General features: G+C 42.1%; 1 protein-coding gene across 8 annotated transcripts in view; it reads right to left on the reverse strand.

Annotated features, from left to right (window-relative positions):
- akap11 (A kinase (PRKA) anchor protein 11) overlaps nucleotides 1-24286 on the reverse strand; it is a 147691-nt gene that overhangs the window by 80737 nt on the left and 42668 nt on the right. For 7 of the 8 annotated variants that reach the window (XM_041211492.1, XM_041211493.1, XM_041211494.1 and 4 more), the window contains 2 exons: nucleotides 17489-17592; nucleotides 13441-13551 (listed from right to left, as the gene is read on the reverse strand). In XM_041211492.1, coding sequence (XP_041067426.1) covers nucleotides 13441-13551; nucleotides 17489-17584 — 207 coding nt within the window. In that variant the 5' untranslated portion in view covers nucleotides 17585-17592. Of the gene's footprint in view, nucleotides 1-13440; nucleotides 13552-17488; nucleotides 17593-20261; nucleotides 20340-20462; nucleotides 20547-24286 lie in introns of those variants that run through there. The other variant, XM_041211490.1, reaches the window with a different exon arrangement.

Genomic DNA, 24286 nt, shown 5'->3' on the forward strand with positions numbered 1-24286 from the left:
TTTCCTTGGATTCACCTAGTTCTGTTGAAGGGTCACGAGGACTCGAAATGTCAACTCTTTTCTTCTCCGCCGATGAGTTTTTCCAGGTAATTCTGTTTTTGTTTTCCCTTGACATTCAATTGTATTACCATTGCTGATTCCCCCACTATCAACACCCTGGGGGTCACCATTGACTAGAAGCTGAACTGGACCAGCCATATACTGTGGTTCCAAGACACCGTCCAGGACAAAGCAGTCCGCATGATTGGCGCCACATCCACAAACATTCACTCCCTCCACCACCGACGCACAGTAGCAGCAGTGTGTACCATCTACAAGATGCACTGCAGGTATTCACCAAGATTCCTTGGGCAGCACCTTCCAAACCCACAACCACTACCACCTGGAATGACAAGGGGAGCAAGCACATTGGAACACCACCACCTGGAAGTTCCTCTCCAAGTCACTCACTATCCTAATAGGGAAATACATCGCCATTCCTTCACTGTCACGGGGTCAAAATCCTGGAACTCCCTTCTTAACAGCACTGTGGATGTACCAACACCACATGGACTACAGCTGTTCAAGAAGGCAGCTCACCACCACCTTCTCGAGGGCAATTGTTGGGAGGAGTTTAAACTAATTTGGCAGGGGGAGGGAACACAAGGTTAGCAGAATAGGGACACATCATAATACAGTAAAACAATCAAGTCAGAGGGAGTACAGCTGCATTATGTTTCAAGGGAGTAAGGCAAGGCTGGATGGCCTCTACTTTAATGCCAGGAGTATTACAGGTGAAACGGATGAGTTAAGGGTGAGGATTGACACGTGGAATTGTGATATAGTCGCCATCACTGAGACGTGGTTGAGGGAGAGGCAGGATTGGCAGCTCAACATTTCAGGATACAGAATCTTCAGCCGAGACAGGGGAAGGGGTAAAAAAGGAGGAGGTGTTGCATTATTAGTTAAGGAGTCAGTTACTGCAGTAAGGAGAGATGATATCTTGGAGGGGGCATTGAATGAAGCTTTGTGGGTAGAGCTTAGGAATAAAAAAGGGGCAGCCACATTGTTAGGTGTTTATTTCAGACCCCCAGATAGTCAGCGGGAAATTGAGGAGCAAATATGTGCACAATTTGCAGAGGTGTGTAAAAACAATAATAGGGTAATTATATTAAGTGATTTCAACTTTCCCAACATTAATCGGGATAGACAAAGCGTTAAGGGCTTGGATGAAGTGGGATTCCTTGAAATGTGTGCAGGAGAACATTTTAGGTCAATATGTAGAGGGTCCAACAAGGGACGGTGCAGTGCTGGACCTAATTCTGGGGAATGAAGCTAGACAGGTGGCTGAGGTGCTGGTGGGCGAGCATTTTAGTGATAGCGACCACAACATTGTTTAAGTTTGTTATGGACAAAGAAATAGACAAGTTGCAAAAAAATGTTTTGGATTGGTGGGGGGGGGGGGGGGGGGGGGGGCGCTGGATCCTAGTAAAATAAGGCAGGATCTGGCCACGGTAGACTCGAATAGCTACTTGTGACAATATCTACAGAGGAGCAGTAGGGGGTATTCAAAAAGGAAATGGGGAGGGTACAGGCTCAACATGTTCCCTCTAGGGTGAAAGGAAGGAGTAACAAGACCAGAGAACCATGTATGACCAGAGATATTCAGGTTATGATGAGAAGGAAAAGAGAGGCTTTTAGCAGGTACAAGGGAAGCAAATCAACGGAGGCATTGGTGGAGTACAGAAAATGCAGGGTGGAGCTTAAGAAAGTACTTAGGAGAGCAAAGAAGGGGATATGAGAAAGCGCTGGCTGGTAAAAGTAGGGAAAATCCCAAGATATTCTATAAATATATCAATGGGAAGAGGATAACCAGGGAAAGAGTAGGGCCCATTAGGGACCATGGGGGCAATCTATGGGTGGAGCCAGAGGACATCGCTACAGTGTTGAATGAATACTTCACATCCGTCTTCACCCAAGAGAATGAGGATGAAGGTATCGAACTCAGGGTGAGAGACTGCGAAAATATTGATACAGGGAGTGGCAAGGTATTGGAGGACTTGGCAGGCTTAAAAGTGGACAAATCTCCAGGTCCAGATGATTTGTGCCCCAGACTGCTGAGGGAGGGCAAGGGAGGAGATCGCAGGGCCTCTGACCCAAATTTTTTATTCCTCTCTGGCCACAGGGGAGGTGCCAGAGGACTCTAGAACAGCTAACGTGGTTCCGCTATTTAAGAAGGGTTGTAGAGATAAGCCAGGTAAGGTAGGGAAACTATTGGAGAAAGTTCTGAAGGAGAGAATCTATCTCCATTTGGAGAGGCAAGGTTTGATCAGGGATAGTCAGCATGGCTTTGTCAGAGGGGAGGTCATGCCTAACAAATTTGATTGAATTTTTTGAGGAGGTGACCAGGTGTGTAGATGAGGGTAATGCAGTTGATGTATTCTATATGGATTTCAGCAAAGCCTTTGGCAAGGTCCCACATGGGAGACCTATAAAGAAGGCAAACGCACATGGGATACAAGGTAATTTGATAAGGTGGATTCAAAATTGGCTTAGTTGTAGGAGACAGAGGGTGATGACAGAAGGATGCTTTAGTGAGTGGAAGCCAGTGTCCAGTGGCGTACCACAGAAATCTGTGCTGGGTCCCCTATTATTTGTCATTTATATAAACAACATAGTCACCTATGTGGGGGGTAGGATTAGTAAGTTTGCAGATAACACAAAGATTGGCCGGGTGGTTAACAGTGAGGTTGAGTGTCTTAGGCTACAGGAAGATATGGATGGGATGGTCAAAAGGGCAGATAAGTGACAGATGGAATTTAACCCTGAAAAGTGTGAGGTGATACACTTTGGAAGGAGTAATTTGACAAGGAAGTATTCAATGAATGGCATGACACTAGGAAGTTCTGAGGAACAAAGGGACCTTGGCGTGTGTGCCCATAGATCTCTGAAGGTGGAGGGGCATGTTAGTGGGGTGGTGTAAAAGGCATATGGGAACACTTGCCTTTACCAACCGAGGCATAGATTACAAAAGTAAGGAGGTCATGTTGAAGTTGTATAGAACCTTGGTGAGGCCACAGCCGGGGTAGTGTGTGTGCAGTTCTGGTTGCCACATTATAGGAAGGATATGATTGCACTGGAGGGGGTACAGAGGAGATTCACCAGGATGTTGCCTGGGATGAAACATTTAAGTTATGAAGAGAGGTTGGATAGACTTGGGTTATTTTCGTTGGAGCAGAGAAGACTGAGGGGCGACCTGATCGCGGTGTACAAGATTGAGAGGCATGGACAAGGAGCAGCTGTTCCCCTTAGTTGAAGGGTCAGTCACGAGAGGATATAAGTTCTAGGTGAGGGGCAGGAGGTTTAGGGGGGATGTGAGGAAAAAATTTTTTACCCAGGGGTGCTGACAGTCTGGAATGCATTGCCTGGCAGGGTGGTGGAGGTGGGTTGCCTCACATCCTTTAAAAAGTATCTGGCTGAGCACTTGGCCCGTCATAACATTCAAGGCTATGGGCCAAGTGCTGGTAGGTCAGGTGTTTTTCACGTGTCCGTGCAGACTCGATGGGCCAAAGGGCCTCTTCTGCGCTGTGTGATTCTGTGAATTAGGGATGGGCAATAAATGTTGGCTCAACCAGCAAAGCCAATATGCTGTGAATAAAAAAAAAAGTGCAGGTCAGAAGCTAGGAATCCTGTGGCGAGTAACTCACCTCCTGACTCCCCAAAGTCAGTCCACCATCTAGAAGGCTCAAGTCAGGTGTGTGGTAGAATGCTCTCCACTTGCCTACACGAGTGCAGTTCCCACAACACTTAAGAAGCTTGACACCATCCAGGACAAAGCAGCCTGCTTGAGTGACACCTCATCCACTGACATTCACTCCCTCAACCACTGACACAATGTGGTAGTAGTGTGTACCATCTACAAGATGCACTGCAGGAGTTTACCAAGGCTCCTTAGACTGCACCTTCCAAACACATGTCATCGAGAAGGACACGGGCAGCAGACAGATGGGAACACCACCACCTGGAAGTTCCCACTTACCATCCTGACTTGGAAATATATCACCATTCATTCACTGTCGCTGGCTAAAAATCCTGGAACTCTCTTCCTAACAGTACGGTAGGTGTTCCTATGCCACATGGACTGCAGTGGTTCAAGAAGGCAGCTCATCATCACCTTCTCAAGGGCAATTAGGGATGGGCAATAAATGCTGACCTAGCCAGCGAAACCCACATCCCACGAATGAATAAAAAAAAGAAACAGCATTTCTGTGTAGCGAGCCTGGCAAAAACAGCAATGACAAGAACCTCTCTCACCAACAAAGCTTAGAGTCAGAAGCATGGTCAAACCATCTTATGGTCAGTAGTGCATGGATGACAGACTGTTGGCTTAGGTTTTGGGATCCCAAAGCGGAATTATTGAAGAAAATATTGAAGTCCTGGATTATGATCAAAGCTGCAGCTTAATTGAAGGGATTTAGACAATGGCAAATAGCATTGCCCCATCAAAACGTGCCAAATCTGACACTTCTTGGATGGAACTTTGAGGACCTATTAACTTGTCTTATGTAGAAATTGAGGCTTGACCTAAGAAAAAGGTTTGACAATACAATTTATGATATCCAAAGGTGAATTCTCAGTCCACATCACTCCACCAGTGGCCAGCTCATTCAAGTCTGACAACAGCAGCCAGAGTCAAAGGAGTCACAAGAAGTCAAAAGCACACTAAGGTCAATTCAGGGCAGGAAGGCAAGCCATAAAGAGTTTAATGAATTGAAGGCACAAGCAATCTAGAGATGCACAGAGCCAACATATGCTTTCCCATTAACTGAGCCAGGAAGAGAAGCAAAGAGTAAGGAAGCTGGCCACAGATTGTGACACACTGCAAGTTTCCAGAAGGAATTCTACCATCAAAGTCATGGAGTTGAGCTTCCAAAGCTATAGAATAACCTCACACAATGAACTACTGGTTACAACTAAATAATTCAGCTGTTAACAAGTCAGTAACAAGTCAAATTACATCTTGCCTGTAACATTCATGGTCTGTTACCTGTGGTGTCCCCAAAGATTTATCTTCCTCCCATCTAACCTTTCTCCAATTTCTCAACTATATGCTGCCACTCGGCAACATCATCCAAAAATTTGTCAGGTTTTCTGAGTACATAAAAGACACCCAACTCTGCCTCGGGCCCAGCTCTCTCGACCCCTCCACTGCCTCTAAATTGGCAGGCTGATTAGCCGACATCCAATCCTGAATCAATCCCAAAATTTCCTCTAACTAAATATTGGGAAGACCAAAATCACTGCCTTCAGATCCCGCCACAAACCTAGCCACTGTCTCCATCCCTCTCCCTGCCAATGGTCTCACATTAAACCAGGCCACTGGCAATCTTGATGTCATATTTGACCCTATGATGAACTCCTGACTACACATCCTCACCATCATTAAGACTGCCTCCTTCCATCTCTGTCCACCCAACTTCATCCTGCCTCAGCTCATCTACTGCTGTAACCCTCATGCTTTGTTACCTCTAGGCCTCACTCTTTCAATGCTCTCCTGGCAGTCTTCCCATCTTCCACGCCATACAGGCCTGAACCTTCTGGTCGGCATGCGGGGGCACACCCCACTCACCGACGTGTAAAATGATGCGCGGTGACATCGGCATTCTGATCCTCAGTTCGGCAGACAAGCAGCAAAGTCAGCTGCGCATCCGCCGAACTGTCAAAGGCCTATTAAGGTCATTAATTAACTAATTTAGGTCAATTGACTAACGTTAAGGTTGGTGGGCAGGCGAAGAGCCCAGGCAGCCTTCGCACTTATCCACGGGCGGGATGAGGTTTCATGAAGTGTTTATAAATCAAATAAAATTTACTAAAATTCATTGACATGTCCCAGCTCATGTGACACTCTCATATGAGGGGACATGTCTGAATAATTTTTTCTATTTTTTTTTGAAGTTTTAATAATGAAAATAATCTCCCTGAGGCAGCTCCGTGCCTCAGGGAGATTTCTGTGCTCTTTCGCGCGCTTGCACAAAAGAGTGCAGGCCTTGTCTCTCCCTCCTCCCCCTGCACACTTCCAGGTGCGCATCACACAAAATGACGGCACGCAGCTGATTGCCACTGGTGATCAGCTGCGTGCCCGCCCACGTCTGCTCCTGCCCTGCCCACATGACAGGGAGAAATTTCTCCCCATAAACTTAACTTCATCCAAAACTCTGTTGTTTATATCCAACCTCGCACCAAGTCCTGTTAATTTATCACCCTCGTGCTTGCTGATTTCAACTGGCTCCCAGTTAAAAAAAATGCTTCGCCTTAAACACTCTCATTATTGTTTTGAAATCCCTCCATGGCCTCACTTCTCCACATCTCTATACTTCTTCCTGTCCACAGCCGAGATCTCTGTGCTGCTCTAATTCTCGCCTCTTGGTCAGTACCCATTTTAATTGCTCCACCACTGGCGACTGTGACATCAGTTACCCAGGCCCCAAGCTCTGAAATTCCCTCCCTAAATTTCCACTCCTTCTACCTCTCTCTTTTTCTTTAAGATGCTCCTTGGCTTTATTAATAGGGGCATAGGGTACAAGAGCCGGGAGGTTATGCTGTATTTATATAAGACACTCGATATACCTCAGCTGGATTACTGTCACAGTTCTGGGTGCCACACTATGGGAAGGATGTAAACATATTAGAGAGAGTGCAGAAGAGGTTTATGAGAATTGTCCCAGGGATGAGAAACTTCAGCCAAGAGGAGCGTTTGGGATTGTTCTCCTTGGAGAGAGGCAGCTAAGAGGAAATTTGATAGACACATTCAAAATCATGAAGGGGATGGACAAAGTAGACAGGGAGAAGCTGTTCCCGCTCGTAAAAGGATCAAGAACGAGAATGCACAGATTTAAAGTGATTTGCAAAAGAAGCAAATGTGACATGAGAAAAAACTTTTGCACACAACAAGCGGTTCGGGTTTGGAATGCACTGCCTGGAAGTGTGTTGGAGGCAGGTTCAATCAAGGCATTCAAGAGGGCATTAGTTGATTATTTGAACAGAAACAATGTGCAGGATTACAGGGAAAAGGCAGGGCAACTGCACTAGGTCATAATGCGCATTTGGCAAGCCGGTGCAGACACGATGGGTCAAATGGCCTCCTCCTGTGCCGCTGTGATTCTGTGAAAAGCTCTCTCTTTGACCAAGTTTTTGGTCACGTCCGTTAATATCTTCTTTCATGGTTCCTTGTCAAAGTTTGTTTGATAATGCCCTATATTAAGGGGGCTAGATAAATGTCAATTGTTACTGCCTTTCAATGTGAATAACCTCAATAGTGACCAAACACTAAATGTGTGCTGTAATGGTGATGCTTCACCTTATAAGTATATTCATTGTTGTCAACCTAGGTGTTGATTAAATTAGTATTTCCTTCCCCTCGCTTCTCTTAGATTATTGGCAAACCAGGCTGCCAAATTCATTCCAGCAAATTACTATTGTAATTCTATATTGATTATTCTGGGAGAGTTAGTCAATTATTCTGGGCTGGGATGCAAGTGTCCAAAGCAATTTAATTGTGTTTGGTGTGGCCCAACTAACTTGGTGTTACATAACTTTAGACATAAACAGTAGGAATCTGTATACGAGAGCAGTAGGGGAAAGGTTTGTTCTAAATCTCCGATGGACTGAACATCAGATGTTCTAACAGTATAGGCCATTTGTACACAATTCATTCTACCACTTACACTGGAAGAATGAGTGACTTCATTCTCATTACAGTACTACGTGCACATATGGTCACCATACTGCAGCAGGGACTGTAACCATTTGAATATTTACATGATCACAGCTATATGCAGGGCAAATTTGTTTCAGAACTACAGTTAAATTAGGAACTGTCTTTTGTATTAAAGTGGTCTTCTGAGGGGTGACAGCATTCTATCTATAAATTGCAAGCCATACTAATCAGACTCAGGTAAGTCAACGGAATTCATGATCGAGGTCTAAGAGCTAGTTGTCAAAAGCAAAGAAACTATCATTTGGCCAGGATACCGTTTGCATCCTTGACTGAAGTGTTTGAAACATTGAATATTTCAATTACATGTCTATTGAGAAGCATCCAATTATTTAATGATCCTGCTTCAACATCAGAATGGTGAAAGGTCCAGAACTGAGCAAAGTGGGATTCCCATTCTCCACACTGGCCCAACCTCACCAAGAAGCCTAAACAAAAGTTTGATGTGAAATCAGTCAATCAACATCCATCAGACAAGGATTATTTATGTATTTATTATTTCATGGGGTGTGGACATCATTGGCAAGGCCAGCATTTGTTGCCCATCCTTAATTGCCCTTGAACTGACTGGCTTGTCATTTCAGACGGCAGTTAAGAGTCAACTACATTACTGTGGATCTGGAATCACATTAGGTCAGAACAGGTAAGGGTAGCAGATTTCCTTCCCTAAAGGACATTAGATAAACCCCAGATGAGTTTACCACAATCGATGATAGTTGTCATGGTCACCATTACAGAGACTAGCTTTCAATTCCAGATTTTTTATTAATTAAATTCAAATTCCACCAGCTGCCATGGTGGGATCTGAACCCATATCCCAGAAGCATTAGCCTGGGCCTCTGGATTACTAGTCCAGTAACATCTCCCCTGAATGCAATGGGCTGACAATGTGATAATGTACAACCAGAGTAGGCAGAACAGACAAAGATACGAATTAGGAGCAGAAGTAGGCCACTCGGCCTCTTGAGCCTGCTCTGCTATTCAATAAGATCATGGCTGATCTGATTGTAAACTCAACTCCACATTCCTGCCTACCCCGATAACCTTTCACCCCCTTGTTAATCAAGAATCTATCTCCCTCTGCCTTAAAAATATCCAAAGGCTCTGCTTCCACCTCCTTTTGAGTAAGAGAGTTCCAAAGACTCACAACCCTCAGAGAAAAAATGTCTCCTCATCTCTGTCTTAAATGGGCAACCCATTATTTCAGAATAAAACATCCTTTCTCAATCCACCCTATCAAGACCCCTCAGGATCTTGCATGTTTCAATCAAGTCGCCTCTTACTCTTCTAACCTTCAGCAGATGGCCTGTCCAACCTTTCCTCATAACGCAATCCTTCCATTCCGTGTATTAGTCTAGTAAACATTCTCTGAGCTGCTTCCAACGTATTTACATACTTCTTTAAATAAGGAGGCCAATACTGTATAAAGTACTCCAGATGTGATCTCACTCATGCTCTGCACAATTGAAGCATAACATTCCTACTTTTGCATTCAATTCCCCTCAAAAACAAATGATAACATTCTATTGGCTTTCCAAATTACTTGCTGTACCTGCATACTATTTTTTTGCGATTCAAGCGCTGGGACACCCTCTGCATCTCCTTAGATGGCAACTTTCAAAGCCACAACCACTACCATCTAGAAGGACAAGAGCAGCAGACACATGGGAACACCGCCACCTGGAAGTTTCCTTCCAAGCCACTCATCATCATAACTTGAAGCTATATTGCCAGGTCAAAATCTGGAACCCCCCTTCCTAACAGCACTGTGGGTGCACCCACACCACGTGGACTGCAGCTGATCAAGAATATACCTCACCACCACCTTCTCAAGGGCAATTAGGGGTGGGCAATAAATGTTGGCCTAGCCAGCGATGCCCACATCCCATGAATGCATGATAAAAAATTTCAGAGCTCTGCAATCTCTCACCATTTAGATAAGAAGCTTCTTTTTTATTCTTCTTGCCAAAATGGACAGTGTGGCATTTTCCCACATTTCTTCCATTTGCCTGACCTTGGCCCACTCACTTAACCTATCTAAATCTCTTCCTAGTCTCATGTCCTCTTTGCAAATTAACTTTCCTACCCTATCTTTGTGCCTTTGGTTCCTTCATCGAAGTCATTTGTATGAATTGTAAAAAGTTGAGGCCCCAGCACTGATCCCTGTGGCATGCCACTCATTACATCTGGCCAACCAGAAAAATAAACATTTATGCCAACTCTGTTTTCTGTTAACTAGCCAATCTTCATCTATGCCAATATGTTACTACCTACACCGTGAGCTTTTATTTTCCACAATAACCTTTGAGGTGATACTTTATCAAATGTCTTCTGGAAATCCAACGGTTCCCCTTTATTCACAGCACATCTTACTTATTCAAAGAACTCCAATAAATTGTTAACCATGATCTCTCTCTCACAAAGCCATTTGACTCTGCCTGATTGCCATCAACTTTTCTAAGTGCCCTGCTATAACATCTTTAACAATAGCTTCAAACATTTTCCCTATGAAAGCTATCTGGCCTGTAGTTTTCTGCTTTGTCTCCCTCCCTTTCTCAATAAAGGAGTTATATTTGCTATTTTCCAATCTACTGGAACCTTCCCCGAATCTCAGGAAATTTGGAAAATTAATAAACATTAATCTCATCAACGATCTCACCAGCCACTTCTTTTAAGACCCTAGGATGAAGTCCATCAAAACCCAGGGACTTGTCAGCCCACACCTCCAACAATTTGCTCAGTACAACTTGCTGGTGATTGTAATTTTCTTGAATTCCTCCCTCTCTTCAATTTCCTGATTTACAGCTATTATTGGGGTGTTACTCGTATCCTCTATAGTAAAGCCGATGCAATTCATCTGCCATCTCCTTTTTTTCCATTATTAATTCCCCATTCTCTCACTCTAGAGGACCAATGCTCATTTTGTTAACATTATTCATTTTCAAAAATCTACAGAAACTCTATTGGTATAAAGAAGTATAAAGATACTTCTAGCTAGCTTTCTCTCGTACTCTAATTCTTCTCTCCCTATTAATCTTTTAGTCAATCTTTGCTGTTTTTTATATTCTGTCCAATTTTCTGACCTGGCACCTATCTTTGTGTAATTATATGCTTTTTCTTTAAGTTTGATACAATCTTTAACTTATTTAGTTAATCACAGATGGTGGGTCCTCCCCTTGGAATTTTTTGTTCTCGTTGGAATGTGTCTATTATGTGTATTCTGAAATATCCACTTAAATGTCTGCCACTGCATCTCTGTTGACCTATCCCTTAACCTAATTTGCCAGTTCACTTTAGCTACCTCTGCTTTCATAATTGCCCTTATTTAAGTTTAAAGTACTACCCATTCTTCTCTCCCTCAAACTGAATGTTAAAACCAATCACATTATGATCATTTACCTAGGGGCGCCTGCACTATGAGGTCATTAATTAATCCTACCTAGTTGCACAATACCAGGTCTAATATAGCCTGCTTTCTGTTTGGTGCCAGAATGTGCTGTTCTGAGAAACTATCCCAAAAACATTCTATGAATTCTTCATCCAGGCTATCTTCGCACATCTGATTTTTCTAGTCTATGCGTAGATTAAATCCCCCATGATTACCTGACAAGCTTCCTGACAAGCTCCCATTACTTCTTCCTTTATATCCTGTTCTGCCGTGTAAGTACTGTTAGGGAGCCTGTAAACCACTCTCACAAGTGACTTCTTGCCTTTATCATTTCTCATCCCTACCCAAAGTGATTCTACATCCTGGTTTCTACATCCTGAACTTAGGTCATTTCTCTCTATTGTGCTAATACCATCGTTAATTAACAGAGCCACTCCTTCACCCTTCCCTAGTTTCCTGTCTTTCCTAAATGTCATGTACCCTTCAATTTTCAGGTCGCAATCTATCATCCTGCAGCCATGTCTCTGTAATGGCTATCAGATTGTGCTTATTTATTTCTATTTGTGCTGTCAGTTCATCTATTTTGTTATATGCATTCAGATACAGAACCTTTAGTTTTGTCCTTTTATTATTTTTGTAACCTCTAGCCTTGCCTGCTGATTTATTCTTAGATCTGTACCCTCTATCCCTTCTTGTCACAGTCTGTTTATCATTTCCCATATTAATGCCTCTCTCTCTTGTCTTGTCCCTACTCTTTGAGTTACCATATCTTACCAAATTTGATCCCTTGCCCCCACTACTTAGTTTATTTAGAAAGATTATGATGAGATTCCATGGGGTCATCAATATGATATACAACAATTAAAAAGCAATTGTCAGGCTGGTAACATGCTATCCTACACATGACACAAATAGCCATTTCAGCTTTTAGGAGATAATATTTCATCCAAAGGATAGCACCTCTGAAAATGCAGCAACTCCTTGGTACTGCATTGAAATGGTCAGTCTGCATAATTTGCTCAAGTTTCTGGAACGGGGTTTGAATCCATGATTTTCTGTTTCAGGAATGAAAGTGCCAAAGTAGAAAAGCTGAGGTGGGTAATGATTAGTTCTTCAGGGCTGCGAGGTGTCAGAGTACTTTATTTACTAAATGTAAGGGATTGTGGGTGGAGAAAGCTATTCTTCAGAGTGGAGAAAGCTATTAGATGTTTGCTGCTTTCGATATTCTGTGTGTTCTTCTATTTCCATGGACCACTTTCATTAGAGCAGGAAAAGGGGAGGTAATAATTAATAGTTCTTAAAATTATGATGAGCTTAAAAGAGGTGAAAGAGAAAACATTTCCTTTAGTTGGGAAAGAGATGTTGAGGGGCCATTAATTTAAAATTATGAAACAAAAGTGGAGAGAGACAAGGGGAAATGTGTTGATGCAGAGGGTTTTAGGGAGCATGAAGGCTTTGCTATGGGAAGCCGTGAAGGCCAGACCAAGTGCAGGGAAATACATGGCTATGAGGAGAGCGTGGAGTACTGGGATTGGTTTTGGATTGCTCCAGTGAAGAACTGGCACAGACATAATGGACTAATTGGCTGTTTTATTAAAGGGATTATGAGTTGATTGCAAAGTGTTTAAAATGATGAAGGGATGAAAGAGTAGATAGAATCAGTGATTGAGGTATAGAATGAAGATTAAATCTAAGATGTAGAAGTAGAAGAAACCTTTCTACAGGGAGAGTTGTGAGGCTGGGGAACACATGAGCTGAGTTAGTGATTGAAGCAGAGACCAGGTCAATATTTAGATAGATGATTCGAGGAAGATGGGATAAAGGGATAAGGAAACAGGGTGTGCACATCAGAGTAGGATGAACACTAACGTAAGCGGTTTGGATCAAACAGCCTGTCACAGTGTTGCAATTTTGACATTTCGATTAAGTTTTCTTCCTTGTCACACTCTTGATATTGCTGAATATGCTTCCTGCAACCCTGTGCTATTAGTCAGATTTTGGACATTTTCCTTTCCTTAACCTAAGTCAATGCATCGCCACGTGATATTTATTGTTAGCTCATGTTGCACGTTTAATATTTCTGTTGTCCTATAAACTATCCAAAGAATAAACAACTCTGATTTAGTAAAATGTTGTCACAAAAGTAAAGTGGGTTTACACAGTAAGAGTGCATTACTTCCCCCATTTACAAAGCACACATACACAGCACTAAGTAATACACACAATATACCACAGTCCTGTTTGCCACTCTTTTGAGAAAAATGCTTAATTATGAAAACTCTAAATACTACATACACACCTCCATTGGATTGTCCACTCCCTTCCAATGCTGGTCGAGTGTAACATTACACAGTCGTCTTGTGCTCTGTAACAAGCACTTCATCGAAAATTGCTGTTGGCCGCTCAGCATCTAGATAAATAGCAAAGTAACAATCCTCAGTTTCTCTAGAAAATACTCCTGAGTGAAAATGACACTCTAAGGAATGGTTCAGGGGGATTATCAGTTCAGACACATGCAGAGGCAGAGGAAGAAAATAGCATGAGGAAAGGACTATTTAAATTTAGAGGGAAGTACTGGTTCCAGTTATAGGTCCCAAGGTTCAGTATGCTCAACATATTTAAGGCAACATCTAACTATAGATAGAAAAAAGAAAAATTGAAAACTATATAAAGCTGAATTACTTAACAAACATTGTTGATGACTTTTGACCATCTACATCGAATGGAAGCAGCCTCCACATTGTACCAGTAACAAGGCCAGGTCATTAAGGTGCATTAAAAATTTGTCACCAAGATTCCTGGCATAAGCCGTGCGACGCTCTTTTAATTGCTGAAGATATTGAAAAGTCCCTCTTAGGGCCTTTATTTCTTATCCAAAGAGAGAAATAGTTCAACACACCATCAGAAATGGCAGACTGGGTCCAGGAGCCGCAGAACATCTCACAACCCAGTTTGTCTACCACTTGGACCATTTACCAATTTCAAGCAGGTTGTTAGAATCATATATCTCAAGAGTGATTGTTTTCTTCTACAAAATAGAAGGGCATGGCATTATCTGTGCATTTCAATGTTAACCTAGGAGTTTTTTTTAAAGAAAAAGATGCACTGCAAGAATGCACCAAGGCTTCTTAGACAGCACCTTCCAAATCCATAACCACTACCATCTAGAAGGACAAGGGCAACAGACACATGGGAGCACAATCACCTGGAAGTTCCCCTCCAAACCACTCACCGCCCTGACTTGGAAATATATTGCTGTTCCTTCACTGTCGCTGGGTCAAAATCCTGGCACTCCCTCCCTAACAGCACTGTGGGTGTACCAACACCACATGGCTGCAGCGGTTCAAGAAGGTAGCTCACCACCACCTTCTCAAGGGCAACTAGGGATGGACAATAAATGCTGACCTGGCTAGCGACACCCACATCCTGTGAATGAAAAAAAAAGAGCAGGGAGAGACAGAGTCGGACAGAGTGAACGGGGTGGGGGCGGGAGAGACAGGGTCAGACTGCGTAAATGGGGGGGACAGGGTCAGACTGCATGAACCGGGGTGGGGGACAGAGTCAGTGTTAACGGGTGGAGAAAAGGACAATGGCCTACAAAGAATTCAAAGAGAATGCAACAAGGGACTAGAGTCCAATTTTCTCCCACCCTCACATGATCACATGGAAATCTACTGCTCTCTTCTTCCGGTTTCTTGGTTGAAAAAATAACTTCTTTAGAAAAATGGGGAAAAACATGTAGACCTCAGGGCAGATGAAGCAAGAACCAAGAGGCATAAAAATGCCAAACACTATTGTTGACAACGTGCTGTCTTACAATGAAACTGGGATGCATCTGGCTATACACAAGTCCTGTTCTACACCGGTGAAGGACAGCAATCTCTTCCAATGTCATTGGAACATCCAGTTTCAGTGCTTAAGCATCCATAGACGTCTTCAACACTGCCTTGCATTAAAGGAGCTTACATATGTAGGACACCCTTTACATCCTTGGAATATCATGTTTGCTTCACAGCCTTTTGAAATGTAATTCCTACTGTAATGTAGGAAAATGCAGCAGCCAACTGATGCAAAACAAGGTTTCACAAAACAGTAACACACCACAGTTCATCTTTTGGTGTCTGAATTTGAATAGTGCCATGCGCTCTCTTGCCTGAGGTGGCAGACAGGGCCTTGATGTAACATCTCATCTGAAAAACAGCACCTGCAACCATGCAGCACTCCCTCAGTACTACACTCAAACGTCAGCCGAGGTTATGGGGTTCAAGGTCGGTAGTGGGGTTCGAACCTATGACCTCTTGACTCAGGGGTGAAAGTGCTACCACCAAGCCAAAGTTGATAGGTATTCTCAACAACTCACAACAATATATTACAAAACAAAAACAGAAGTGTTGAAGGTGCCCACATGTCTGTCCTTGGCTTGCTGCATTGTTCCAGTGAAGCCCAACGCAAACTGGAGGAACAGCACCTCATCTTCCAACTAGGCACTTTACAGCCTTCCAGACTGAATATTGAATTCAACAACTTTAGGTCTTGAGCTCCCTCCTCCATCCCCACCCCCTTTCTGTTTCTTCTCCCTTTCTTTTGTTTTTTCCAATAATTTATATAGGTTTTTCTTTTCCCACCTATTTCCATTATTTTTAAATCTTTTATGCCCCCCCCACCCCCACTAGAGCTATACCTTGAGTGCCCTACCATCCATTCTTAATTAGCACATTCGTTTAGATATATATCACCAACTTCAACACCTGTGTTCTTTTGTTCTTTTGTCTGTGACATATTTTGATTATCTGCTCCAATCACTGCTTGCTTGTCCCTACAACCACACCAACCCCCTCCACTTCTCTCCCCCCTCCACCTCCCCCCACCTTAAACCAGCCTATATTTCACCCCTCTCCTTGTAAAGAAAAATCAGTTCTGTTGAAGGGTCATGAGGACTCGAAATGTCAACTCTTTTCCTTTCTGCCGATGCTGCCAGACCTGCTGAGCTTTTCCAGGTAATTCTTTTTGTTTTGGATTTCCAGCATCCGCAGTTTTTTGTTTTTATTACTGAATTCAACAACTTTAGATCTTGAACACCCTCCTCCATCCCCACCCACTTTCCATTTCTTCCCCCTTCCTTTTGTTTTTTTCCAATAAGTTATATAGATTTTTCTTTTCCCACCTACTTCCATTATTTTTAAATCTTGTATGCCCTGCTAGTCTTTCCACCCCACCCCCACTAGAGCTGTACCTTGAGTGTCCTGCCTTCCATTCTTAATTAGCACATTCGTTTAGATAATATCACCACCTTCAACACTTCTTTGTTCGTATGTCTGTGACATCTTTTGATTATCTGCTCCTATCACTGCTTGCTTGTCCCTACAACCACACACCACCCCCCCCCAAACTTCTACCCCACCCCCAACCTTAAACCAGCTTATATTTCACCCCTCTCCTTATATTCACTCAGTTCTGTTGAAGGGTCATGAGGACTTGAAACGTCAACTCTTTTCTTCTCCACCGATGCTGCCAGACCTGCTGAGTTTTTCCAGGTAATTCTGTTTTTGTTTTGGATTTCCAGCATCCGTAGTTTTTTGTTTTTATCACAACAATATATTGAGCAGCATCGAAATGAAAATGACAAACTTTATAATAATTTAAGTGGTTGAACTGTGACAGGAATGATCGATCAAAATTGATAAAATGGCACAGGTGCCATCTCAGCTAACACTTTTCATGTACCCACTGAACAAACCCCTGGGAAAGATGTTAATACTTGTGAATCAGAAACAACCCAATAAAATCAAGTGTGAAACATTATTGAGAGAAAGATAAAGCACAGCTCACTGAAAACAAAGATTACTTAGTTATTGTGAATCACAGGTGAGCAATCCAAAGCAGGTGGAAAGAGCTAAGCTGGCAGCACGATAGCAAAATATCTCAAGAGATTCTCCCAGAAGGCACTGTCGGTTAGGGTAATGTGAAGATTACTTCATGTTATGCTAACCCTAAGTTTTGTCATTGATGAATAACTAATTGGTCGATATTTATTTGCTTCCAACATCTTCATTCGAAGAATCTTTTTTCTGTGTTCAGGGTTTTGAAGAATATGTCCAATTATTTCATTTTTGCCCAGTTGCTGTTTGATCTTACATTGTATCACCACGTTCAGGTGATTATGCTTAAGTTTTTCAATAAAGAAATGTGACAAAACAAAATGTGGTCAAAGTCTTAAATGGTTCGTACAACCCGTCACTTGATAACAGTGCAAGACAATATAGAAAATCTTTCATGTTAAAGCTAGTCCTAAAATCAATGACCCATTCATGCATATTGTAACTATTAAGTAGATATAAAATAGTCACCTCCTTCTTCAGAGACGGTCTGGACTTGGAACAGCCACTTCCCATCCTGTTATTCTTCATAGGATGACTGATGCAGGGTCTGACATTGATAATCATAGCAGAGACTATTGCAAACAGATAATATAAACAGAGTCATTTTTTGAGGGATGGTGACATGGAAGAACTGACAGAAAAAAAACAGGCGAAGCTCACCTCAAAAACGTCTGAAGCTGCAAAGAAAACCAAACCTCAGCTGTTCTATTGCTTTGGAGTGACAGGCTGTCTACATCATATTGTACAAGTCTTTCTAACATTGTTTTCAGATGGGTGAAAAAAGATCAAAGCTAGGGGTAAGTGTAAAAATTAAACCAATAACATGCAGATGGCATTTAAATTCTGAAGCTGTAAACTAACAGTGGACAGTCTTTACTCAGCAGACAAGCCAGACACCAATATCCCTATCAATAAGAACTTAAAGTTGACCAAGAGGGTTTAAGGTTATGCACTTAGTAAATTAAACACTTACCCCAAATATGTTCCAGGAGTTTTATTTTTTACTTAAGTTTAAGAAAACTATTTTAAAGAATTGCCCTAAAAACACATGGCACATGAAATACACAAGTGCAAGGGTCCTTCGATCTCTGGAGTCTGTGTTCGGACCTAACCCAAAACAGTTAGGAACAAGGAGCAGAATGCAAATAGGTTTAAGCATTCTCAACCCAGCCTCACATTGGTGTACTTTCATAAAAGTACTACCTGCAATCTAAATGGGAATCTCATTCACTGAAGCTTCAACAAAGGACTGTCCTAGAAAACAGAAACGTTCTGTTATTCATTTTCCAAAAAATTTCAGCAATGAACTCACCATTGCTGCAACTGCTCCTACTCTGGATCAGATTAATACAGCATAATCAAGTGCTTTTCTGAGCTTAATGTGACCTTACCAAACTACCACAGAAAGAGATTCTATAGTAGAATAAATCCAACAAACAAAACCTATCCTCAATCACAAGAATTTTTCAAAGTTAAATTGAATATCAGTGGAGTGCAAAGTGCACAATATCTGGATAGCACTTTGAACTGCAATCATTCTATGATTCTATGATTGATGCGCACATGTCCAGGAACCAAGAAACTGAGATCGAAAGAACAGCCAAGGTTCACCTAGTTTGCCTTTTACCATCCCGATAGCCACATGCTATAATAAGGGAGTTGTTAACTAATCATAGCAATCAATGCCTGTGAATTAGTCTACAGCCGAGATGAGGTGAAGAAAACACCTTTGGTGAACAGCTTTGGAAACCTTATTTCTAGTTACCTGTTCCTCCCAAGCATGCTAAACTTACCGTGCGGTGCTTTAAATTACTTATATACTGTATCCCAATATTTGTATAATGCCTTTGACTTAATAAAATGTCCTAAGACAATTTACAGGAACATTATCAATCAAAACTTGACACAAGGACAGGTGAACAAAAGTCTAGTGAAAGAGGCAGATTTTAAGGGGTGTATTTAAGGAGAGATAGAGAGTTGGAGATGCTTAGGGAGGAAATCCCAGTGCTTAGGGCCTTGACAACTGAAAGCACAGACACCAATGGTGAAGCAATGGAAGTCAGGGAGGCACAAAAGGCCAAAATTGGAGGAGCAGAGATTTCAGAGGGTTTTAGGATTAGAGGAGGTTGAAGGCAGGGCAGGCTGAAACTACATAGGGTTTTGCAAATAAAGATGAGAATTTCAAAACTTAAGTATTCCTGGGCTGGGAGCCAAATGTAAGTCAGCACAAAGAGGGATGATGGGTGAACAGGGCTTGGTGTGAGTTAAGCTAAAGGCAACAGAGTTTTGGATGAATTCAGGTTTATGGAGGATGAAGTGGAGAAGATCCCAAAATATTATTTTTGTAGAAAATTTAGTTTATATTTGAATGAACCAATACTATCTGCTTCTACCATCTCCATGGGACCCTATTCCACAGACTGGCCACTCAGGTACAGGGGTCCTCTGATCGCACTGCAATGGACAAACTAAAATAACTTGTTGTGTTCTGTACTCTAGTCCCTTTGGAATCCTAAAAATGTCACATTACCTCAACGTTCTCTTTTACAATGGGAACACAGCCAACTTACTCTTCATAATTCAATCACACCATCGCCTCAATCATTCTGGTAGCTGTCTGATCATTTTCAATTCCTGCAATATCTTTTTTGAACTGTGGGGGCCCAAAAGTGTGCACAGTAACTTATAAAGTGGCATGGTTACCTCAATATTTCAGCTCCATTTTGACCTTTTAATACATCCCAACAGCTGACTTGCTTTACTCACTGCCACTGAGCATTGTTGTAATCATTTCAATATATTGTTTTATTAATCCACAGGATGTGGGCGTTGCTGCCGAGATTAGCATTATTGTCCATCCAACTATAGTCCATCCAACTATACAGCTGAGTGGCTTGCTTTGGTTCTAGAGTCAATTATAGGCCAGACCAGGTAAAGACAGAAGATTTCCTTCCCTTAAGGGAATCAGATAAGTTTTTACAACACACCCGCATTCATGGTCACCGTGATTTATCCTAGCTTTTTATTCCAGGTTTATTTCATTAATTGAATTTAAATTTTTCAGCCATTGTGGTGAACTCCAGTATCTGGGTCATTCATTCAGGTCTCTGGATTAGTCCAGTAACAACTGCGACGATACCCCCATTTCCCTGTACCACCCCACCCCCAGCACATGAAGGACTTTACATTTCTCTAGGCTGATTTTTACCAGTTCAATTTATAAGTCTATTTGAATACCCACATTTCTCATTGGGAGTCCCCCACTTATCAATGTGGGGCTCTTAGGTACAGGAATCTAACCAGCGACATCTATAAGGATCTAGAAGAAATGAGAAGAGGCTTCAGAGTGAGAGCAGAACTGTGATGTGGTCAGAGGTTCACTCAGTATTTCAATACATCAGCAACTCTTGTCACAAGTTGTGCATCTTTTCAACGCGGTTACCTGGATAGGTCAGTAAGTTTGCTTTGTACTGCCATTACTCCAAGATTCTTTAGAGCAGTGAGGACTAGGGTGTGGTGACAATTACAGCTGTTGATGCTCACTGTTGGTGAAAGTGAACAAACAGCAATTTAATAAACATTTTTAAAACTAGAAATTAGATCTGGTCACACTGATGCCTTGCCTTTCCCATACATGAAGGATATACCATCATGTAGTGTGCAGTTTGGATTATTTTATATGCTCGTATGAGAAACCTCATGTCGCTGCATATCCTTTCTCTACAAAACTATACTTCCTATTGTCTTCTATGTCAGTTTTGGAGCAACCTTTTCCCCCATTATAAACTCCTATGACCCAATTTATAATGGCATTTTACCACATTGTAATTACACCTTTCTGCTGTAGTTTTTAAGTGTCTCTGAACTTTGCAGCAATGATTCTCCTACACTCCGCTTTTCCCATCTTACATCATCTAACGCGACTGACATAGCAACATCTTTACTCTTTTCTTCCTCAAGCACCTGGCTTCCCTTTAAAGGGAACTATGCCATTCACCTCAAATACTCCATGTTACAAGCCCATATTCTCAGCACTCTCGAGGTGAAGACTTTTCTTTTGAGTTCCCTGTTGGATTTATTAATTACTATCTTATAGTTATAGGCCCTTGTTTCAGACAGCCCCTCAAGTGATAATGTTTTATTCTACCTTACCCTATCAAACCCCTTCATAATTAAAGAACTGCATTAGGTCACTTCTCAGCCTTGACATTTCTGGGGTCTAACCTTAGTCTATCCTGATAGTTATTCTACTAAGTTGCTTCTTAGCTATAAATGCGAATATCACATTAAAGCGTTAGATAAAAATGACAAAGTATGACTTAAAACAGAGACTGAGTTATGGATGTCTGGGAAGAGTGTGCTCTGCAGTTACCGTCGCTGTGAAGCAGTCTGGGAAGAATGTCCTTTGCAGTCACTGTCGCCGAGTGAAAAAAAAGTGACATCACAGGAAAACCTTAAGTTCATTGGTTAGTAAGTAACAGCTAGTTTGAACTACCTATTCTAAGTTGATTTCAGATTAAAGGTGACTACTGGGGCCCAGAATCGGAGGCCTAACACTTCAGCTTCAACTCAGCAGAGAGAGCGAATTCCAGTTGATTTTAAAAAGTGTATTTTGAATCTCTATTCTAACTTGCTTTCAGATTAAAGGTAAATAGGAGAAATATGTTACAGATTGATAAACTAAAGACCAGCAGGAAATTTAAAAACAAATCGAAAAGCTAATTAAATAAAATAGAGATGCAGGGTCAGGTGATGTGTTGTAGCTGCATGATGTGGTAGCTGGTGGACCCCATTGTGGTTCCTAGTGACCACATCTGTAGCAAATGTTGGTTGCTCAAGGATCTCCGGCTCAGAGTTGATGAGCTGGAGTCTGAGCTTCAGACACTGCGACACATCAGGGAGGGGGAGAGTTACCTGGAAATTGTGTTTCAGGAGACAGTCACACCCCTTAGATTAACTACCTTAAATTCAGCCAGCGGTCAGGGACAGGAGGGTGTGACTATGAGTGAGGTAGATAGAGGGATCCAGGAAGTAGCACTACAGGAACCTCAACCCTTATCCAACAGGTTCGAGATTCTTGCTCCCCGAGAGCGGGGACTGTAGGGAGGATGAGCAAACCGCCCATAGCACCGTAATACAGGGAGCCATTTAAGTGGGGGGAGAAAAGAGAAATGTAGTCGTAATCAGGGATAGTATAGTTAGGGGAATAAATACTGTTCTCTGTAGCCAGGGTCGAGAGTTTTGAAGGCTGTGTTGCCCACCGGGTGCTAGGGTTAAGGATATCTCATCTGGGCCACAGAGGAACTTGGAGTGGGAGGGATAAGATCCAGTTATCGTGGTCCACGTAGGTACCAACGATATAGCTAGAACAAGGAAAGAGGGAATACGAGCAGCTAGGGGCTAAATTAAAAGGCAGAACCAAAAAGGTAATACTCTCCTACCTGAGCCACGATCTAATTGGCACAGGCTCAATAAGATTAAAGAGGTAAATGCGTGGCTCAAAGATTGAGATAAATGGGTTCGAATTCATGGGACATTGGCACCAGTACAAGGGAAAGAGGGAGCTTTTCTGTTCGGACGGGCTCCACTTGAATCATGCTGGGACCAGTGTCCTGGCAAATCGCATAACTAGGGTCGTAGATTGGGCTTTAAATGAAATAGTTGGCGGGGTGGGGGAGGGTTCAGTTGCATGAAAATATAAAAAATCAAAGTTTAAGGAGAGGGTAAGAGTGCAGGTTAGTGACGTGGCTGGTTGTTACCAAAAACTGAAAGAAAGAGACAGTGTGTGTGAACGCCATATTGCACAAAGAATCATATAAGAATAGGGAAAATTGACAATAGGGCAAACTTAAAGGCTTTGTATCTGAATGCACGTAACATTTGGAATAAAACTAATGAGTTAACAACACAAATAGAGATAAATAGGTATGATTTGATGGCAATTACTGAGACGCGGTTACAGAGAGAACAGGTTTGGGAGTTGAATATCCAAGGGTACTCAAGTGTTTCGGAAGGATGGACAGGAAAGAAAAGGAGGTGGTGTAGCTTTATTAATAAAGGAAGAGATCAGTGCAATAGTGAGGAATAATATAGGCACTGGAGAGCAAGACATAGAGTCAGTCTGGGTAGAAATAAGAAATAGCAAGGGAAAGAAGTCCCTGGTGGGACTATAGGTCTCCAAACAGTAGTTCAGCAGTAGGGCACAGTATGAACCAGGAAATGCTGGGAGCATGTAAAAAAGGCACGGCAATAAGCATGGGCTATTTTAATATGCATTCAGACTGGATTAATCAATTTGGCAAGGGTAGCCTCGAGGGAGAGTTCATAACGTGTATTAGAGATTGTTTCTTGGAGCAATATGTTGTGGAACCAACCAGGGAGCAGGCTATTCTGGATTTGGTTTTGTGTAATGAGATGGGATTAATGAATGATCTCATAGTAAAGGATCCTCTAGGGAAGAGTGATCTTGGCATACTAGAATTTCAAGTTCAGTTTTAGAGTGAGAAACTTGAATCCTACATTAGTGTTCTGGAGTTAAGCTAAGGTAACTACATAGGCATGAGGGCAGATTTGGCCCTAATGGACTGGACAGGAAGACTACAAGGTAGGACAGTTGATGAACAATGGCAGATATGTAAGGAGATATTCAATTCCTCCCAATTAAAATATATTCCAAAGAGGAAGAAAGATGGTAAGAGGGGGGAAAAGCATCCATGACTAAGCAAGGAAGTTAAATATAACATAAAGGCAAAAACTAAGGCATACCAAATTGCAAAGGTCAGTGGCAGGCTGGAAGATTGGGAAACTTTTTAAGATTAACAAAGGGTTACTAAAAAAAAGAAAAAGAGCAAAGGTAAATTATGAAAGAAAACTAGAGCAAAATGTAAAAACTGATAGCAAAAGCTTCAAGTATATAAAAGGAAAGAGAGTAGCTAAAGTGAATATTGGTCCCTTAGAGGATGAGACTGGGGAGCTAATAGTGGGGAATACAGAAATGGCAGAGACACTTAATCAATATTTTGCCTCAGTTTTCACAGCGGAGGGCACCACTACCACCGCAAAAGTAACAGGTAGTGCAGAGAGTATAGAGAAGGAGGAACTTAGAACAATCACCATCACTAGAGAAAAAGTACTGAGCAAACTATTGGGATTAAAGGGTGATAAGTCCCCAGGACCTGATGGCCTACATCCCATTAAAGGAAGTGGTAGCGGAGATAGTGGATGCATTGGCTATAATATTCCAAAATTCCCTGGATTCTGGAAAGG

The sequence above is a fragment of the Carcharodon carcharias genome, chromosome 18 (assembly GCF_017639515.1).
Source record: "Carcharodon carcharias isolate sCarCar2 chromosome 18, sCarCar2.pri, whole genome shotgun sequence".
Classification (NCBI taxonomy): Eukaryota; Metazoa; Chordata; class Chondrichthyes; order Lamniformes; family Lamnidae; genus Carcharodon; species Carcharodon carcharias.